This window comes from Platichthys flesus, chromosome 19 (genome assembly GCF_949316205.1).
Source record: "Platichthys flesus chromosome 19, fPlaFle2.1, whole genome shotgun sequence".
In the NCBI taxonomy this organism is placed as follows: Eukaryota; Metazoa; Chordata; class Actinopteri; order Pleuronectiformes; family Pleuronectidae; genus Platichthys; species Platichthys flesus.
The window spans coordinates 8,067,596-8,085,066 of record NC_084963.1 but is presented as its reverse complement, the minus strand read 5'-3'; the positions used below and the strand labels follow the sequence as shown (position 1 = coordinate 8,085,066).

General features: G+C 42.1%; 3 protein-coding genes across 3 annotated transcripts; 2 read left to right on the top strand and 1 right to left on the bottom strand.

Moving 5' to 3' along the window:
• Positions 1-89: 89 nt before the first annotated feature.
• Positions 90-2,526, top strand: sprn2 (shadow of prion protein 2). The gene is made up of 2 exons (XM_062413562.1): positions 90-1,332; positions 1,800-2,526. Exon 2 carries the CDS (start codon positions 1,817-1,819, stop codon positions 2,270-2,272), a length of 456 nt encoding a protein of 151 aa, XP_062269546.1. The 5' UTR covers positions 90-1,332; positions 1,800-1,816; the 3' UTR covers positions 2,273-2,526.
• Positions 2,527-3,173: 647 nt separating this feature from the next.
• LOC133974572 (FHA domain-containing protein FhaA-like) lies at positions 3,174-7,888 on the bottom strand. The gene is made up of 2 exons (XM_062412189.1): positions 7,785-7,888; positions 3,174-7,248 (listed from the first exon to the last, which is right to left on the bottom strand). Exon 2 carries the CDS (start codon positions 7,239-7,241, stop codon positions 5,847-5,849), a length of 1,395 nt encoding a protein of 464 aa, XP_062268173.1. The 5' UTR covers positions 7,242-7,248; positions 7,785-7,888; the 3' UTR covers positions 3,174-5,846.
• Positions 7,889-8,950: 1,062 nt separating this feature from the next.
• Positions 8,951-16,756, top strand: LOC133974573 (protein phosphatase PTC7 homolog). The gene is made up of 6 exons (XM_062412190.1): positions 8,951-9,506; positions 10,955-11,134; positions 12,110-12,308; positions 13,739-13,862; positions 13,966-14,095; positions 14,265-16,756. Exons 1-6 carry the CDS (start codon positions 9,305-9,307, stop codon positions 14,321-14,323), a joined length of 894 nt encoding a protein of 297 aa, XP_062268174.1. The 5' UTR covers positions 8,951-9,304; the 3' UTR covers positions 14,324-16,756.
• The last annotated feature ends 715 nt before the right edge of the window (positions 16,757-17,471 follow it).

Below are 17,471 nucleotides of genomic sequence, written 5' to 3'. Positions count from 1 at the left end.
AATATGCAGAGTTAGGATGAACAAAGCAGCAATTGTAAAAATTGTTATGTGCAGACGATCCTTCAAATCCATGACACACAACAAAAAAATTCTTAGTTCTTTGATTTTGCTCGAGGCTATTCTTTTCCTGTTTTGACCAGTTTGGGGAAATGAAATCTCTTGTTCCACTTCTCTTTCTATCTTTACATCATCATCTGGACATTTCACGCATAAAAGAAAGTTCAGATTCTTAAAGCCTGGCAGCCATGTTCATTTTATCCTCTGTGCAAAGGGTTGAGTTTTTGGCTCTTGTTCTGAGCGACGGACTTGAAGTCGTTCCTCTCGACCAAATGTCTTCAACTTGTTGTTGCATAGACAACAATAACTAAATTAACCTTATTTTCTTTTCAAAGCGACGAAAAGCATCAACACTCTCTCATAGTCTATAAGTACATTCAAATGGGTTTTTTAAATTGGTAGTGATCAGTATTCTGTTTTTCTACATTCATACTTATAGCACAGCAACACCAATACATACAATGTTTTCATGCAAAGCCGCAGTTTGGCTGCTAAAGAGGATCCTTGAATCCTCCCTGTAAGAGCTTCCATATATGAGATGTTGAGAAACTGTCTATATCAAACTATCCTGTGCAATATGGCGATACGGGTGATTTATTTCCATTTCAATTCCGATATCACTGCAAATGAATGAGAGTGCGTGTATATAGCGATTGTTAATTGTAAATTAGAGAGCCATAAGATAACAACAACAATGTAAATGAATCCTAGAAATAAATATGCTTGGGTTAAACTTGCAATTAAGACCTGCACACTTTGACCGACCCCCTCTCTCTACAGAACATCCTTCCATCTTAAGATCCAAATCAAATTTATGGTCAGACATTGCAATTAAAAAGATAACCCAACAATTTCCCTTTAACCATTTTTGAGCCTTCGAGTCATGCACGAAAAAACCAGTGGGCTTATGATCCATCAAATGAAGTGCAGACATATTTTGTGGGAGCTACAGACCTGTGCTGGAAAATACAGAGTCAATGCATACAGTTATGTGTTGCCGTTGCATTTGCTGAATAACGAGAGAAAACGAGGCGTCACAACTGTATGTGAAAACCCCCCCGTCGACAAAAATCATTGAACCTGTATCTGTATTATCGATCAGGAGCCAATCGTAGTGAAGGGTTTGTTTTGGGGAGGAGCCGCGTGTTAAGTGCTTGTAGGTATGGGAATGATGCTGAAAACCAAACTGTGCTGCCCTGTGGGTGCTGTGATTTGAAAAGGGACGGCTGCTCCATCACCAAAACCTCCATCACCTCAGTGTGACTACTCTCAAAGGTAGGTGTGATTAACTTTCCTTATTATTAACAGCAAGATGGTTTTTGATCAATCAATCATTTCCAATCCGCACTTTTTACCTGTTGGTTTTTTCCAAATGAATCCTAACAATGTAAATGATGATACTACATGATTCATATTTTTTGCAGCAGCCTGTAATAATGTATGGTGCCAATTACAACTTGGAAAAAACAGATGCCTCATGAAAGGGAGAAATGTGATCACATGCACAATGCCCAGTTAATCCCAGTGTTGACACAGGGAGCGTGTGGATTGTTCTGGTTGTCTGTTGTGTCCGTGCTGGAGGTGAGCATGTGACTGTGGTTGTGCGGGGAGCAAAATGAAAAGCTTTGATGCAACTTTGAATGAGAACCAGCAGAGCGTAAATATAAAAGGGGGGCAGCTTCGGCAAAGAGAGAGTTATTATTGCCTCCACTTCTTTAATCAGCACGCGCGTGTTTTTGCAGGGTGCAGATCCCCAGTCATGAAGGTCCAGCAGAAGCTCCTCTCCCTGTGGGTGTTGCTGTTGCTTATGGCAGCACTGTGCCCACATCTTGTCGACAGTAAGCGTGGAGGCTTCTTCAAGGGTCGAGGAAAAGGCGATGACGATAAACCGCCTCCCTCCAAAAGCAAAGGCCTCTCCAAGAAGGGCCTGAAGTTGGCAGGAGCAGCAGCAGCAGCCGGCATCCTGGGGGGCACGGGCACCGGGTACGGGCTGGGGTTCCTGGGCAAGAAGAAGCATCATGGGGGTCATCACGGCCACAAGTCTTCCTCTGAGAAAGATCAGCGGCCTCATCACGACGAAGGCCAAGGACATCAGAACCCGTCCCTGTGGAAGTCCTTGGTCAACACGGCCGCACCCGCTCACCCGACTAACATCTTTCTCACAGTCGGACAAGTGGCGTCTTTCCTCGTTGCAGCCTGGATAGCAGATATTTAATCTAACCTCGGATCAGTGGGATGAAGCGTCCGATCAAATCAAATAAATGCTTGTTTGACTAAGCTATCCTCCCTGTCCTCTCTGATTTAATATGAGATGATTAAATTGGTCCAAGCTTCAACTTAAAATTGTTCTATATGCCTTATGTGAATGCAGACCCATAGCAACTTAAGTTATGTCTGCAGTAATTTATCTGGGATGTCAGGGGGAGGATACATTCTGCCATTAAAAATGCACTGTGGTGGTTATTTTACCAGCTGCTTCCAGTCTGTTTATTGATTCACTTAAGCCCTAAAACTTTAAGGGCAACAAATAAATTGATAAGGAACATTGACTTGTTATCAATATAAGTGCTTATAGGGATACAAATATGTTTAGACTATATGGCTACAACCAATGATTTAAATTTTCAATTTATCCACCAAATATGTCCTCAATTAATAATTTAATATTTTAAACTTTTGAAAAACTGGGAAAAGGCCTATAAGTGGAAGTATTTTCTTCTCTCATCAAATATCTTAATATTTTGCCAAAAATGCCAGATATCCCAAAAAAGGAGCAAGTTTGAGTTATTTTGGCTTGAAAATGATTTGTCACTATTATAGTTTACATCTTAAGTTGCCGCTTATTCTGACCATTTTTTTCCATTCAACTAAATAGCTTAAACTGCTCAAAACATCATATTTAGATATAAAGCCTTGTCTAGCATGTACAATTATTTGTTTACTGATCCAGAGTCTGAATAATCACATATTGATCAAAATGAAAGATTAATTACAAGTAACTACAAATAAAGTTAATTCGACAATTTTATTAAATGTAAGTATTTCATTAGTTGAAAGATAATTTGTGAGAATAAATGTAAGTGTATGTGAAATTATATTTAAGGCAGAGAAAACCGTAATTGTTGTTATTTTTATTTTAACACACAAACATCCAATAACAATACAAAATCAGAACAATCATTTCTAAGAGAAATTAGATGAGTAAAGTGAACCAGAAAATCCAAACAGATTTCCAGCAGTTACAAAAGATCCAGTTCTACAGGGAAATAAGTGCACTTTACAGATATTCTACAGCACAGACATGATGAAGTGGTCAAAATTATTACAATTTATGATTTCAAATAAATTCAATTCATTTTGTCAGAATCAATAATATTAAATGGAAAAAAGTATAGACGGAGAAAATGAAAACAATTAACTGGGAGGAGGAGCAATTAGAAAACAATCATTAAAAGTCCATATATGATCACTTCCAGATGCTTTGCGATTGTTTTAACTGTACTCTTTGATTTTGCCTCTATATATAGGTGTATATATATATATATATGTTATTAGACACTGAATATTGTGTTAGTATATTGAATACAACCTCTCCAAACAGCAGACTAAAATGAACAGCAAAAGAAGGTAAGAATTAAAATAGTCAGATGATAAAAATAGGCTGGAATAACAAAACAATCACAAAAACAATCACTAAACACAACTGGCAAAAAGAAGAGCACACATTTACACACTGGAGAGACACGTCGTGAAAAGCTGGGGAGGCCTTTGGAGTCGGGCATCGAACTTATCTCATGGGCAAAGGTAAGAGGAAGACACAGAGATGTACTGAACAGCTCAGCCCTGGGAAGCCTATAAAGTGTCAGTGTCTCCGGTGACATGAACTTGAAACCAAGGTTGGCACAAGATACAAGAGCGAACCAGGACAGCGATGCTCATGCACGATGGAGCGGTGGAGCTAGACCCCGTTTCCAGCCGATTTAAAGTCAGCGCCTCTAGTTCCCCAGTTAATCTGGTCCCAACTGTGAAGAAGCCGTGCGACAACATTAAGGTAAAGGTGCAGAGATAGAGCAGAGAAGGTGGATTGTTGTGGAAGCTCCTCTGATCTAAACAACAATGGAATCACTGCCCACAGTAAGAGCATCGACAAATGCTCCCATTTCCTTCTCAACAGTGGGCAGAGGCCGCACTAATGGCATCAAGCCTCATTTCTCCAGAGCTATAAAATCCAATCTCGGTTGTTATCAGGCCGCTGAACAACAAACTAACAATGTGTGAGTGCGGTGAACCTGAGACGAGGCGGACCTGCCCCTTAACGGGAGGATGTCTTCTTATTTTGATTTCCTTCGACAGTGTTAAACTATTCATTGGCAATAATGTCAATGGTAAAATCTCAAGTTTTGAAAAAGAAAGAAATTAGCCTCCAGCATCTTCCAGTGTAATTCAATCTGTTAATGAAGTTGGAGGCCATTTGGGACATTTGACTTAATAACCATTTCCAAGAAATCCTTCAGGCTATTATCATCTTGCAACAAATGTGCTTTTGACAAAATCTGAACATGGGCCAGTCTTGAAAGCTTTTAGTGGCTTTGTTCTGAGTGGAGCCAACATTATCACTCATCACTCCCGATGGACGACTCCCCAAGTTAATACAGAGGCTGATCCTGTTGCAAGAACACAACTTGCCCACCATAATTACGAGATGTCTCTTACTTTGTTCCCACTGCCAAATCAATTTCCAGCATTTAGCAGTGATGCTCCTTTTTTAAATCAATTATTCATCTCAAAATGAAAACTGTATACCATGTAGTATTAGGGCCACTTGAAAGGAAAAAAATAATGGGAGATTTCCCGAAAAAGCCATAATATCACAAGGCAAAAAAGTCGTCAATTTAAGACAGAGATCATAATTTCAAGCAACATGTCAATTGTACTCTTGGACATAATTTTACTAGAGCTGTAACATTGGGGTAATAAACCAAATTAACCTTGAAGAGACGAAACAAGAAGGTCCAGTTGCCTCTGTACACAATGTGCCACTCCTGAAAGTACAACACAACAACATGCTCCAACTTGTTATTTGCATGCAGGCAACAGGGCTGATCTTCTGATATTCCCCTTCGAAAAAAACATGAAGCCTTAATCTATACTGATATATTATCTCAACTTTTCCAGTTTATGCGGCCCTAATACCGTAGTCGTAGCATACTAATGTTTGCATCTATCCAAATGTAATACTCAGACCCTGACTTTGATTCCAAATGAAAATTTCCTTTTGCTTAAGACTATCTTGCCACAGTCAGTCTATTTGATCGTCCAGTTCTGATGAGGGGATGATTAGATCTGATTAATCTGTACATATATAAAACTCTTAGTAACATTCCTATTTTACACAGTAGCAGATACATTTATTGTCATTAACTTAACTTAAGCGCCCTGAATCAGTTTTCTAAGCTTTTAAAGTCAATCATTGAAAAAAAAACTGGCAGAAGAAAATTAAGTGCAGTTCCTGCTACAAAAAGATCTAACAAAGATTCCAAACAGACTGCTGCCTCTTGAAGTGTACTCCTTTTTGTCACAATATACACATAAACATTTTGTTACCCTTTGTTAGTCTGCAGCAGTACAAGATGGTCGACTAAATATGATTCGGAGAGCTTCTACATTAAGCATACAGCTAGGTTTGTGATGTTGGAACAAAGTGACATAAGTAGACAGTAGACGTGCAAGTATACTGGGCAAAGTAGAAACCCATTCGGGGTATATAGTGAAAGGAAGTCGAAATGTTCTCACTGGAGGAGGAGCATGCTGGACATTAGCACAAAGAGGGAGGTGCCAAGCTGAATCACGCCATAGCTCAGGGGGTCACCGCGACTGGGCTGCAACTGTTGCTCGGCCTTTCGTTCCACAAGAAACTGCTGAGAATATTCCATGTACTTTTCCACGCAGCGTTTGGACCTCACTTGCTCAATTAGTGCCGGGTATCCAATCTCCTCAATGCTGACGGTGTCATTATCCTCATTGCTTTCGATCTGAGTAGTGGTGGAGCTGCGGCTCTGCTCTTTCAGAAGATCAGTCCTGTTCATGCAGGTACTCATGAAGTTCTCATAAGTCTGCGCTCGGGGCGGAGGGCTGTAGACATAATCACGGCCATAGTCTTTTTGATCAGTGGAGCGGGAGCCATAGCTGCGGTACATGTAGTTGTTGTAGGAGTTCTCCTCTTCGGGGTTGCGGAAATTGAAATGCGGTCTAGGGAACCGCCCAAGTCCATACCCAACGGCCATTCCAGCCACAGCACCGACACCTGCTGCCATCATGGCTTTTTTGGCAAAACCTGTTGACTGGGGCTTGTATCCCATATTCTGTACAGAATGGGAGAATGGAGACCCTCCCGTCCCATAACCACCTTGCCCATAGCTTCCCCCACCGAAGCGGGGACTGAGGATCTTATTATTGGGATTCCAGTTGGGCGAACCAGCAGGATAACCACCAGGGTAACCCCCTGGATTTCCGGCAGGCGCACCCCAACCTTGTCCTGTATTTCCACCTCTGACTGGGTAGCCACCTCCTGCTGGGTAGCCACCTGCTCCTGGGTAGCCACCTCCACCTGGGTATCCTCCAGCACCTGGATACTGATTTGGATAATTTCTTCCTGGATTCTGGTTAGGATAACCACCTCCTGCTGGATAGCCTCCTGCACCTGGATAATTTCTTGCTGGATTCTGGTTAGGATAACCACCTCCAGCTGGGTAGCCACCTGCTGCTGGGTAGCCACCTGCTGCTGGGTAGCCACCTGCTGCTGGATAACCTCCAGCAGGGTTCTGGTTCGGATAACCTCCAGGATTGACTCTACCAGGATTCTGGTTAGGATAACCTCCAGCTCCTGGATAACTTCCTGGGTTTTGTCTGGGAACTCCTCCTGGATTTGTGTTGCCTGCTCCAGGATGAGGGTAACTTCCCCCGGCGGGATATGGATTGGGGTTACGATTAGGATTCTGAGGCTGCCTCGGATAGCTTCCTGGCTGAGAGCTAGGCTTGGATTGTGTCCCACCCCTGTTGCTGGATGATGAGGTCTTCTTTCCGCTGCTGCTGCTGCTGCCTCCTCTTTTAGCCCATGTAGATTCAGTGCTCAGAAGAAAGACAACAAGGAAGGATACAACCGCAACCTCGCACAACCTCCCCATCGTGGCCCTACACAGACAAAAGGGTTTCAAGGTGATTATTGTAAAACATGACAACATTAGAAGAACAAACATTGCTTTCCATGTCCCTTCCTCCAGCATCATCTATTAGCATGACATGCAGAATGGCCTGGCCTTACTTTTTCATTTCATAATGACCTACATGAAAAATAATACAGAATTAAGCACCAAATAATATTTCTCTATGTTCCATCACTAAAATCGGTGTCCTAACATCCACTTACATCCAGACCACATAATTCCATAATTTGGTTCATTTTAAAGACAGAAATAAATAAATACATTATATCAACGGACCATCAGCACACTCTGATAAATTAACAACATGTTTTTTGATCTTTAAATCGGTGAATTACAAGCGTTGCATCATTATCATCCAGCCTATTCGTCCGGTTAAATATATTCACTAAATTAAATGATAGGTTTATATGTGGGGCACGTGCGCCGCTTTGTTCTCTAACCTAATAAACGATGGCTAACGTAACATAAGCAGTAAGTATAATTCAATTTACTCTAAATTCTTACCGTGAATTGTTGGATTGTGTGAGAGCTTCGTTGTTGCTGCGTTGTTATGCTCAAGTCCTCCCTCTGCTCCGTTATGAGGCCTGGCTCGGGGTGGGTCTGTCCAGACGGGGTGCGCTCGTTTCGATGCACGGCAACTCCATTGCGGGCGGTAGAGGTGGAGATACTAGGGGAAATATTGTTTTGACCCTCATCAAAGAAAAAACACATATGGACGTCAGGAATTGTTTTTATAATAGCTTCTATTATATATGTAAAAAAATGTAATGTAACTTGACAGCATGTTTTTCTGGCCAAAGATATTGAAATATTTAGTTTTTATTTCTTCATTGAAAATATAAATGTGTAAAGTTGTATGCTGTAATACAGTCATTTCACTTAATTTCTGTATTTCAGGTACTTTACACTTTTTCATATTGCAAATATCAGCAAATATCAGTACTTTCCCATCCACTGAATTTTACAGATTATTGTGTCACACATAACATGGATTTACAAGAGGCCACAGCTGAGCAAACCATCATTAGATATGTGTTTACAGTAGCAGGATCTGCAGCATTCTTCATTATTTATTATTATGACAGATTCTCTATTACTCTTGCATTAAAATAAATATGCAGTCGGCACAGTGTATGATTTGGTGGACTGTTGCACTTGAGGATATGTGACATTCTTTACTTTTCATACTTTAAAGAAAGTACTTGCTTACTTATATTCATGCAGAACCTTTATTTGAGTATGAATTAACCTCTTAAGAAGCCTCTTAACCTCTTAAGAATCTCTTAATTTGTATTTTCAAGTTAGGTGGTTGGGTGCTTCCTTCCTCACTGCATTTGTGAATGTGAAATTTAGCATGACAAACAATCTTCTTTTAATATTTACTAATGATTATCCTTGAATGTTGTATTGATAGATAGATAGATAGATAGATAGATAGATAGATTTAGATGTAAAATGAAGATACAATTATGGTTTGCATAAGCAGCCCTGTGCCCCCATAGTGTTATTATATCATAGGCAAGCTAAATGCTGCTAACATTAGCTCTGTTTCCGTCACGTCCCCGTGAATAAAACGAGCGCACACCAAAGGAGGCCTGCGCAGCGGCTCTCATTGGATGAAGGCAGTTCTCCGTGACGTCAGGCTTGTAAACCGCCGAGGACCCGTATGTACTCGCTGATCTGGCTCCGGTACAAGTGAGGAATCATGTTGGGAAGGAGGAAACTCTGTCCAGGATCTGCGTCCATGAGCGGCTCTCACACATAAACAGCCCCGGGGGACGGACGGTGGATCTCTGCGCGAGGTGGGAGAGACTTTCCTGGAGGGGCGACGATTTCACGGAAGCGGCGTAGTCTGTGTCGCATGGACGGATAAGAGGCAGGCAAGACAGCGGGGAAGACAAGAGGAAGAAGAAGCAGCCGAGAAGGGCAGGCGACCGGGCCGGCGAAAGGGACACCGAGACAGCGGGGAGGAGGATCGGTGTGTGCTGGGGGTCGAACCGAGAAGGGGCCGCTCCTAGCCGGGGATGTTATCCGTACTGTCGTATGGCAGACTGGTAGCCCGGGCTGTCCTGGGCGGGCTGTCGCAGACGGACGGCCGGGACTACAGCCTGATCAGCGCCAGCTGCGGCTTCGGCAAAGACTTTCGTAAGGGGATCCTGAAGAAGGGGATGTGCTACGGGGACGACGCCTGCTTCATAGCGCGGCACAAGAGCGCGGACGTGCTGGGTAAGCTGCAGCGGCCACACGGAGCACCGTCACCGGGCACACACACACACACACACAACACGCACTATGCGACCGGTTGACCTTCAGTGAGCCCTCACGTGTAGCGACCCCTCGGATGAAAACACCCCCCCATCACCCCCTGCATACACACAGCCACAACCCCCCCCCCCCTAAAAGCATTCAGTTTAATAACAGGTTGCAGAACACATTCTTCTTATAGAGCATTCCGCGTATTAAACCTTTGATCGAGCTGTTTGACGCACGTTCTCCAATGTGCACGTTTTTTGATAAGAAACTCAAATGACCTTTCACCCAGTTGAGCTCAACCTGCACGTTACTCCGCTCGGACTCAACACATCGATGGCGTTTGGTCAGGATGTTCAGATATTTACACTTCCAGGCGGATTGAGTTGTTTAAGAGCGGATCCCTGCCTCTCGGACCGAAATCTACAATGTCTTGCAAAGGTCAGAATGGTTGAGCATGGAGGCAGCCATGTTGCTAATACCCGTCGCTAGCCTGGTAGCTTAGCTCAACGTCAATGCTTTGTCCTCACCGCTTGTTTGACTTGAGGGTTAATAAAGTGAATTTCTCGACTCAGCACGAGTTTGTCAACGTTGCTATTACGTGTTGTGTGTTTACACAGGCTACGTTTCGGGTTCAATGTGACGTGCTGGTGATGTGACGTTAGAATAGCTCAGCTCAGAGGAATGAGGGCTTTACGTGTTTACATATGTAAGCAGAAACAACGTAGAGGTGCTGGAGGTATGTGGTCGCCCCTCAATGGAGCTTTACTAAAACAGGATGATTGTCCTATTTCCAGAGGCACACCTGGACATATCTGGAAGTTCCCAGAATGTCTTTATAAAGAAGTTACGGAATAGAAACAACATTTATTAATAACGTTGATGTTTCTAATCAACAATAACCTCACAATATCGTCTAGGGCTGGAGGATATGGTCAAAACTATAACAAAATAAGCATTGGTCAATATATAGTATGCTTGGGTGATATAAAGTAATAATATAGCTATATGTATATATAACCTTTGTTATATTGATACAAAATATATTCCAATAATTCTCGATATGGCTTTATCCCACTGACTTTAAGTTTGCTTTGATAAATAATGTCACAACATATTACTGTCACATTAAGTAATTCCTCTGTAGACTGTCCTGAAATTCTCACAATAACAAAGTCTCCCAATTCTGTTAGTTTCTGGATCTTGGTTGGTGCAGAGCTGCAAGCCTGTCTGAACTGTCATAGTCTTGTGAATTCATGGAATCATTAATCTCAAAGGATGTTTTCCAGTTAATTTCACCTGAAAACACTGGGAAGCTAACCACCAACAATAATGGTGAGGTAAAGAGCATGGAGTCAGGACTGAGGAGTGTGAGAATGTTTGCCTGGCATCTGACCAATGTTTTGTTCATTCCCGTCCATCAGGTGTAGCGGATGGCGTAGGTGGCTGGCGTGACTACGGCGTTGACCCCTCTCAGTTCTCCGCCACCTTAATGAGAACCTGTGAGCGACTGGTGAAGGAGGGACGCTTCATTCCCAGTTACCCAGTGGGCATCCTGACCTCTGGCTACTACGAGCTTCTACAGAACAAAGTTCCCTTGCTGGGTGAGTACACACAGACGTCCTGCGGTGGAGTGAGTCATGGTTCTTCTGTGAAGAGCTGTATTCTGAAGAGAATTAAAGAACAGCGCTACAGGATGATTCAACTCAAGTGAGAACATTTGCACGTCAGACTTTCTTTAACTAACCAGAAAATTGCAAAAAGGATGGAAAAATTAGCAAAACCCTTAGACCAACATGATGAAATAATAAAGATCAGGTTTTGCATATGTTTGAACACAGACCTGCTGACCTGAAGTAATTTATGACATATCTGTTAATGTAAGGACTGTTCATTGCTTCAGGCTTTGACCTGTACCCTACTTACTGATGCAATTGACGTAACCACCAGACTTGATCAGCTGTGTTTTGTTATGTCGCCACCTGAAAGTTGAGATGCAGTGACCTTAAACAATTTTCCTTCAGCGTAGGGGGAATAATTTGCCTCATACCAGATTCCTCCAAAAGGTCTGGAGTGTATCTGTAACAGACACTGCCGGAGAGCTGTACAGATTTCAAACGCCTGACCGAGTCAAACATGTGACCAAGGTCGCATTTCTCCTGAAACCCAGTATCTCTGACCCACAGCCAGAGGCAGACGCCAAATGTTAACCTCCTCCCCGTGTCGCCATGTTTATCAAACGACCTAGTCTTATTTTGAGGAGCGGTGACACGCTCTGTGTCTGACCTTCCTCTCCCAAGGTTACTAAGACGATTGGTTCGTAGAGCTGCAGTCTCTGGGGATCTGGGACAAGCAAAGAATGTGACCCAGATATGTGTTTTGTTTTTCTCACTCAGCATTACATTCACAAGGAAGGTGCACGCAGAGGCAGTGATATACTGGTTGTGCAGCATTCTACGTCTTGAAAGTGAAGACAAACACACATCCAGGCTCCGCTTCATGTTTGCCTGGCCTGGATGTTTTTCACTGTGGTACGACATGATCCATAAGTTTACACTGGTTTTTCCTCTTGTTTGCAGGGAGCAGCACAGCCTGCATCGTGGTTCTGGACAGACAGAGTCACCGGCTACACACGTGTAACCTCGGTGACTCTGGTTTCCTGGTGGTCCGGGAGGGAGAGGTGGTCCATCGCTCGGACGAGCAGCAGCACTACTTTAACACGCCCTTCCAGCTGTCTATCGCTCCCCCTGGGGCTGAAGGGGTGGTGCTTAGTGACAGGTCAGTAGCTCACACTTGGACGCATCATAACAAGTCATGTGAGCATTATTTAAGGAACAAAAATAAAAAGTGCTTTGCGGTAGAGACATGACTGAGCAAATGTGGCTGCAGTACAAGCTGTCCCCCAATGTTTGAAGAATAAACAAGATCTGAGCGGCTTGGCGTCACAGTCCAGTTTGTGCAGGTGTACACACGACTTGTTTGCTGACAAACTCGACTGTGCATCTGACATTTGAACTAGTTCATCATCTTTCCGGTTTTAACTGACATGGAAAATCCCCCTGTCCTATTTTCCAACATAAATGCCTTGGACTTTGGTGACTCGCCATAGCCTTATTTTTCCTGTCACAGTTTCATAATGAACAAAAGCAATTTTTACACACTCATAATAACTGTAACTTTGGGTTTTGAACCTTATTTTAATTGTAGAATTGTTTGCAGCGATCTTTGATTCGTTCTCTCCATTGGCAGCTACCACCAGGGAGTGAACTAATTCTGTAATAAACACTGACCCCAGTTTATAAGCAAATTAACTTATTTATTGCTGAAAGTATATCAGTACTTTAAGCACAGCATCATCAGTTAATGCTATTCTCTGCACAGACTTGTGTTCTAGGTGATGCTTGTTGTTGTATTGGTGGTTCATTGACTCACACAAGTCGACAAGACAAGTATAGAGAAGATGTATGGTTTTGTTCTCTCTTTTTCTCTGTGTGCCTCTTTGAAACAATCTGTAAAAAAGGTCAGATTATGCATCTCAGCAGGAAAGAATAACAGTATAATAATAGGCAGCCTTTTATTAGCTGGGTTCTTGGATACAAATATACTCTTTTATAATTGGCTTTCTGCAGACAGAATCCTTCTTTATAGATATCGTCTTTTTATAAAACCTGGAGACAACCACTTTAGTTGAGGCAGACAACTGCCTCAACTAAAGTGTTATCGCTGTTATCTCAGTGGTGCGCACATACAGACTTGCCAGGCTGCCCAGATAGGTGTCACAATTTGATTCGGACAATGGAAGCCTGATTAGCAAGGGATAAATCTTTTGTAATCCATTAGAGCAGTCTCAAGGACTTTTTTTTCCTTCTTCCTCCCACTTGGTAATTTTTTTTCTCATGGTGTGAGAAAATACTTTAAAATACAGTCCCCCCAGATCAGGGAGGATCATACTCTTAAAGGGTACCAGGAAATAAAACTTAAGTGTTGGTGGAGCACCAGCAAACAGGGGGGCCTTACAGTGTCGATGAGGACACACAGGACCGGCTGCTTTCAAGTCAGCTGTCAGATTAAACACCCCTACCGCGTCCACCGATAAGATTTGGCAACGTGTCCTGATTAATTCCGTAGTGGAAAGTGTTGCGGGCAGTTCAGGCGTCACATGTCGGTTTCACTTGTGACTGAACTCACCCTTCTCCTGTTTCCTCCAGTCCCGATGCAGCTGACAGCTCCTCCTTTGATGTGCAGCTCGGTGACATCATCCTGACAGCAAGCGACGGCCTCTTTGACAACATGCCCGACTACATGATTCTTCAGGAGCTCAAGAAACTGAAGGTGTGTGTCTAGTGACACATTATACACATGTACAGAAAGTTGGTTTATTTCATGTTTCAATGACATCAACATACTTTTTATGTCGTTTTTCCTCTTCTTTCAGACTGCCAACTATGACAGCATCCTGCAGACTGCACAGAGCATTGCAAAGCAAGCTCACGATCTTGCCTACGACCCCAACTATATGTCTCCTTTTGCACAGTTTGCCTGTGACAATGGTCTGAATGTAAGAGGTAAGTTGTTCATGTTGTCTTTTCACTTTTATTCTTTGTACAGTACATCTATCAGAGAAGTTATTATAATCTGTTTCACCAAGGTTAAATAAAATAAAAAATGATTATTCGTTATGAAAATAGTGTGTAAACCTCTAATGATTTTTGTTCATTGTGTCTTTTTCTGCAGGAGGGAAGCCAGATGATATCACGGTGCTGCTGTCAATTGTGGCTGAATATACAGACTAAAAGAGTGTGTGTATCTCTGCCTGTGTGTGTGTGCACGCTTCTTGGGGGGGCTGATCCTTCCTTACCATCTGCCTGAGTCTTCCACCTGCAGCCCTCCCAAAATGCACTGTGTCCTCCGGGCTGATTTGGAGAGGCGCCGCTAACACGACACACTCCCTGCTGCAGGACGTCCCCCTGTTTGACATTTTGATTTCTTCTTCTGTTTCGTTTGGGTGCTTGAACGGTTTAAGAAGAAGCAGGCAGCTAGGCCACTTTCATGTTGATCATGATGCAGGAGGAGCCGAGTACAGTGGGTTGAGGGATGCATCGTCAGTCTCCCATGTCTCACAGTGACAGTCACTGGGGGTTTACAAATCTGCTGGCCCTCGTGATTAAAAAAGAAAAAGTGATATTTTAAGAGGAGTAAGCCATGGTCTGGGGTTGTTCACAGTTGTGGACACATCTGTCTGTGTTGTTCTCCTTGTTAATCGGTTCCATGTTGTAAACATGTTTGAATGAACCATACAGACGGACTGAGGAGGCTGAGGCTGGGAGTGGAGGAGTCTTAACTGGGAATGAAAAGTAATAGGTGGCTTTGGGAATGTTAGTTAATTTGGTCAGATCAAAGTAAAGAGATACTAACCCATGTTAAAGCTCCCGTGCGAAGGTTTATCAGGTTTGGTCACTTGGTCGTGGGAACCGTCGGTGTGCACATCCTGATAAGTTGTAAATATTTCTGTGTTTTCAGGGCTCCGCCTTTTTCTGTCGTCCCTGCTCGTTTTTTCTTTAAAGCAAAGAGTTGTTTTGTTACTGTTGTGGAAGAGGTACACATGCATTCATAAATATATACTTTTTCCTGTATAGATGTTGATATTGAAGTGAGCTTTACCAATCCCACTCTTCCACTTGCTGAAATGAACAAGAATATAATTGCTGAGATTGATTGCTTCAGTTGTGTGGTAGGAAGGAGTACATGTGCGCGTGTGAGTGCGGGTATAGATGGGAGGAATTGTTGTTTGAATATGTGACTTATTCGATGTTGATATTTGTTCTCTCACAAAGCTAAAGCTAGCATCTGGGAATGCTTGCAATTGCAATGATAGGTCAGGCGTGAATTTTTAAGGAAAATACATATTTTTTTAATGTTGTTTAGTTTTAAAAGTAAATCGTTTTTAAGTGTCTGCTGACATGAGGTTTGTGTGATGGATGGAAAAAAAGGATCCAGATATCTTAAAGTGAGTGAATTTCTCCATTTCTTTTTACCCTCTACATTTGTTTGCTGCTTCTCTTTCGTAATTCAGATGTCTGGATGGTCGTAATGATTGATGTTTGTGCTGGATTCCATCTGATGACATAAATTAAAGACATTAATAATACTGTTCTGCCCATAATAGCCTGTCCCTGTGTCGAACACCTCGCCCCATTGGTTTGGACAATGTCTTATAATTTAAAAGCAGGTGCATCTAAGACACAATTTCGTTGTGTATGTCATTATGCTTAGTTGTTATAAATATCATGTAGCAATACTGTAAAGCTCCTGTGCTCTGAGTTTTGTGTGATGGCCAGAAGTGGGGGTGGAGATGTTCAGAGGGACGTTGAAGTATATTTTCTATGCTTAAAGTTGTTTGAGAGTTATGGTTGCATCATATGTCTGGTTTAAGTTATATGTTAGGTTGTCTATAACAAAGTCTCAAACTGGTTTATAAACCAAAGAAGGAAAGCCATATATAAATACCAGATAAGGTCGCTGCTCAGCCCGGCTGTAAGGATAACATTTCAATGGTGGAGGCCAGAATTGTCACTGTGTTGTTCTTCTTAAATAGACTTGGGAGAAATTGTATCTTGCATTGTGAAAGCAGGATGCTACAAACTTCATAATTAATTTATGTGAGGGATCAGAAGTGCAACTAATGACCACATTTACATTAATCCAAATTCGTGGCAAATTATTTGCATATTTTCTGTCCCGCTCTGTGGATTCTGTGTCAGTTTGTGTCACTCGTTTGCATCCTGCTCTCGTATTAAGGACGTTTTTGTACGTCACATGTTTTCTGACCTTGTATTAACGGTAAAGATGGAGCTACATTTGACAGAGATGTAACCTATATGCAGGAGGGGGGGGTGGGGAGATGGGTAATGGTGCTGTTAACTTAAAGTGTGTGGGTGTGTGAGCACAGTTTCAGCCTTAACAAATAGCTAGACCTGTAATCAAGAGGCCTTTCCTGTCATTGCAAGCTTGTCTCGTCTCCCCCACATCGTGTTTAATGTCAATGTAAAGTCGTTCTCAAAGGTGCTTTTGCGGTCTGTATGGTACGATTGTCATCTCTCAAGCAAGCGATGTCTGTGCGTGTGAAAGACACACCCATGTCAGTGTAACAATGCAGGTCTAATTTATGTAAATATGTTTTAAAATATGTACAATATTTAAATAAAGAATCTAGTATTTATACTGAATTGTTTTTTCGTGATTTTTATTTAATGTTTCACCAAAGATGTTTGATAGCTATAGATTTATTCTTCCTCAAGGAGGGAAATGGGGGGGGCTGGGCTTGACTGAAGCCTCAATTTGATGTAGGTTTTATATTTTCTTTAAAAACCAAATTAGTTTTTCTCATCACCTGATTAACATTTACAATATTTTATTGCCATTTTGTTTGATATGATTCTCTTGTCAGTGCAAATACTGAATGAAGTCAAATAAATAACAGAGCAAATGCATATATTTATCTGATTGTTTGAAATGAGGCTTTATGTTAACATCTAAGGTTCAATGAAATAACTATTTTGGTAAAACATAAATTAGCTAAGTACATTTAATGAACTACAAATTGAGGTACTTCTATGAATATTGTCATGCTCTATTGCCTCATACCTTTACCGCACTATATCAGCATCAAGTATCTGTAACTTGATGCTGTTCATATCTATCTAGTATCAGCAAAAAATGTATCTAACCAAACACCTGTCAAACGCAGGTTTGACAGGTTGAAAGAATGTGAGTCAACCGGGCAAAGGGCGATGTCCTGTTCTTTAAGATGCCATTCGGGTTCGACTTCAATCCTGCATGAGTTTGCACAGGCTTCACCATCTATCATAGGAGATGAGGGGATGGAAGAATTCAATATCAAGGATAATTCATAAATTGTTTGAATTCAGTTTAAAGGGGATG

What these genes read in the sequence shown, in the direction of transcription:
- LOC133974573 (XM_062412190.1), top strand. Translation starts at nt 9,305, where the DNA reads ATGTTATCCGTACTGTCGTATGGCAGACTGGTAGCCCGGGCTGTCCTG. An exon ending in CAAGAGCGCGGACGTGCTGG is followed by an intron (nt 9,507 to 10,954) that starts GTAAGCTGCAGC and finishes CCCGTCCATCAG; the next exon opens with GTGTAGCGGATGGCGTAGGT. An exon ending in CAATGGTCTGAATGTAAGAG is followed by an intron (nt 14,096 to 14,264) that starts GTAAGTTGTTCA and finishes CTTTTTCTGCAG; the next exon opens with GAGGGAAGCCAGATGATATC.
- LOC133974572 (XM_062412189.1), bottom strand. Translation starts at nt 7,241, where the DNA reads ATGGGGAGGTTGTGCGAGGTTGCGGTTGTATCCTTCCTTGTTGTCTTT.
- sprn2 (XM_062413562.1), top strand. Translation starts at nt 1,817, where the DNA reads ATGAAGGTCCAGCAGAAGCTCCTCTCCCTGTGGGTGTTGCTGTTGCTT.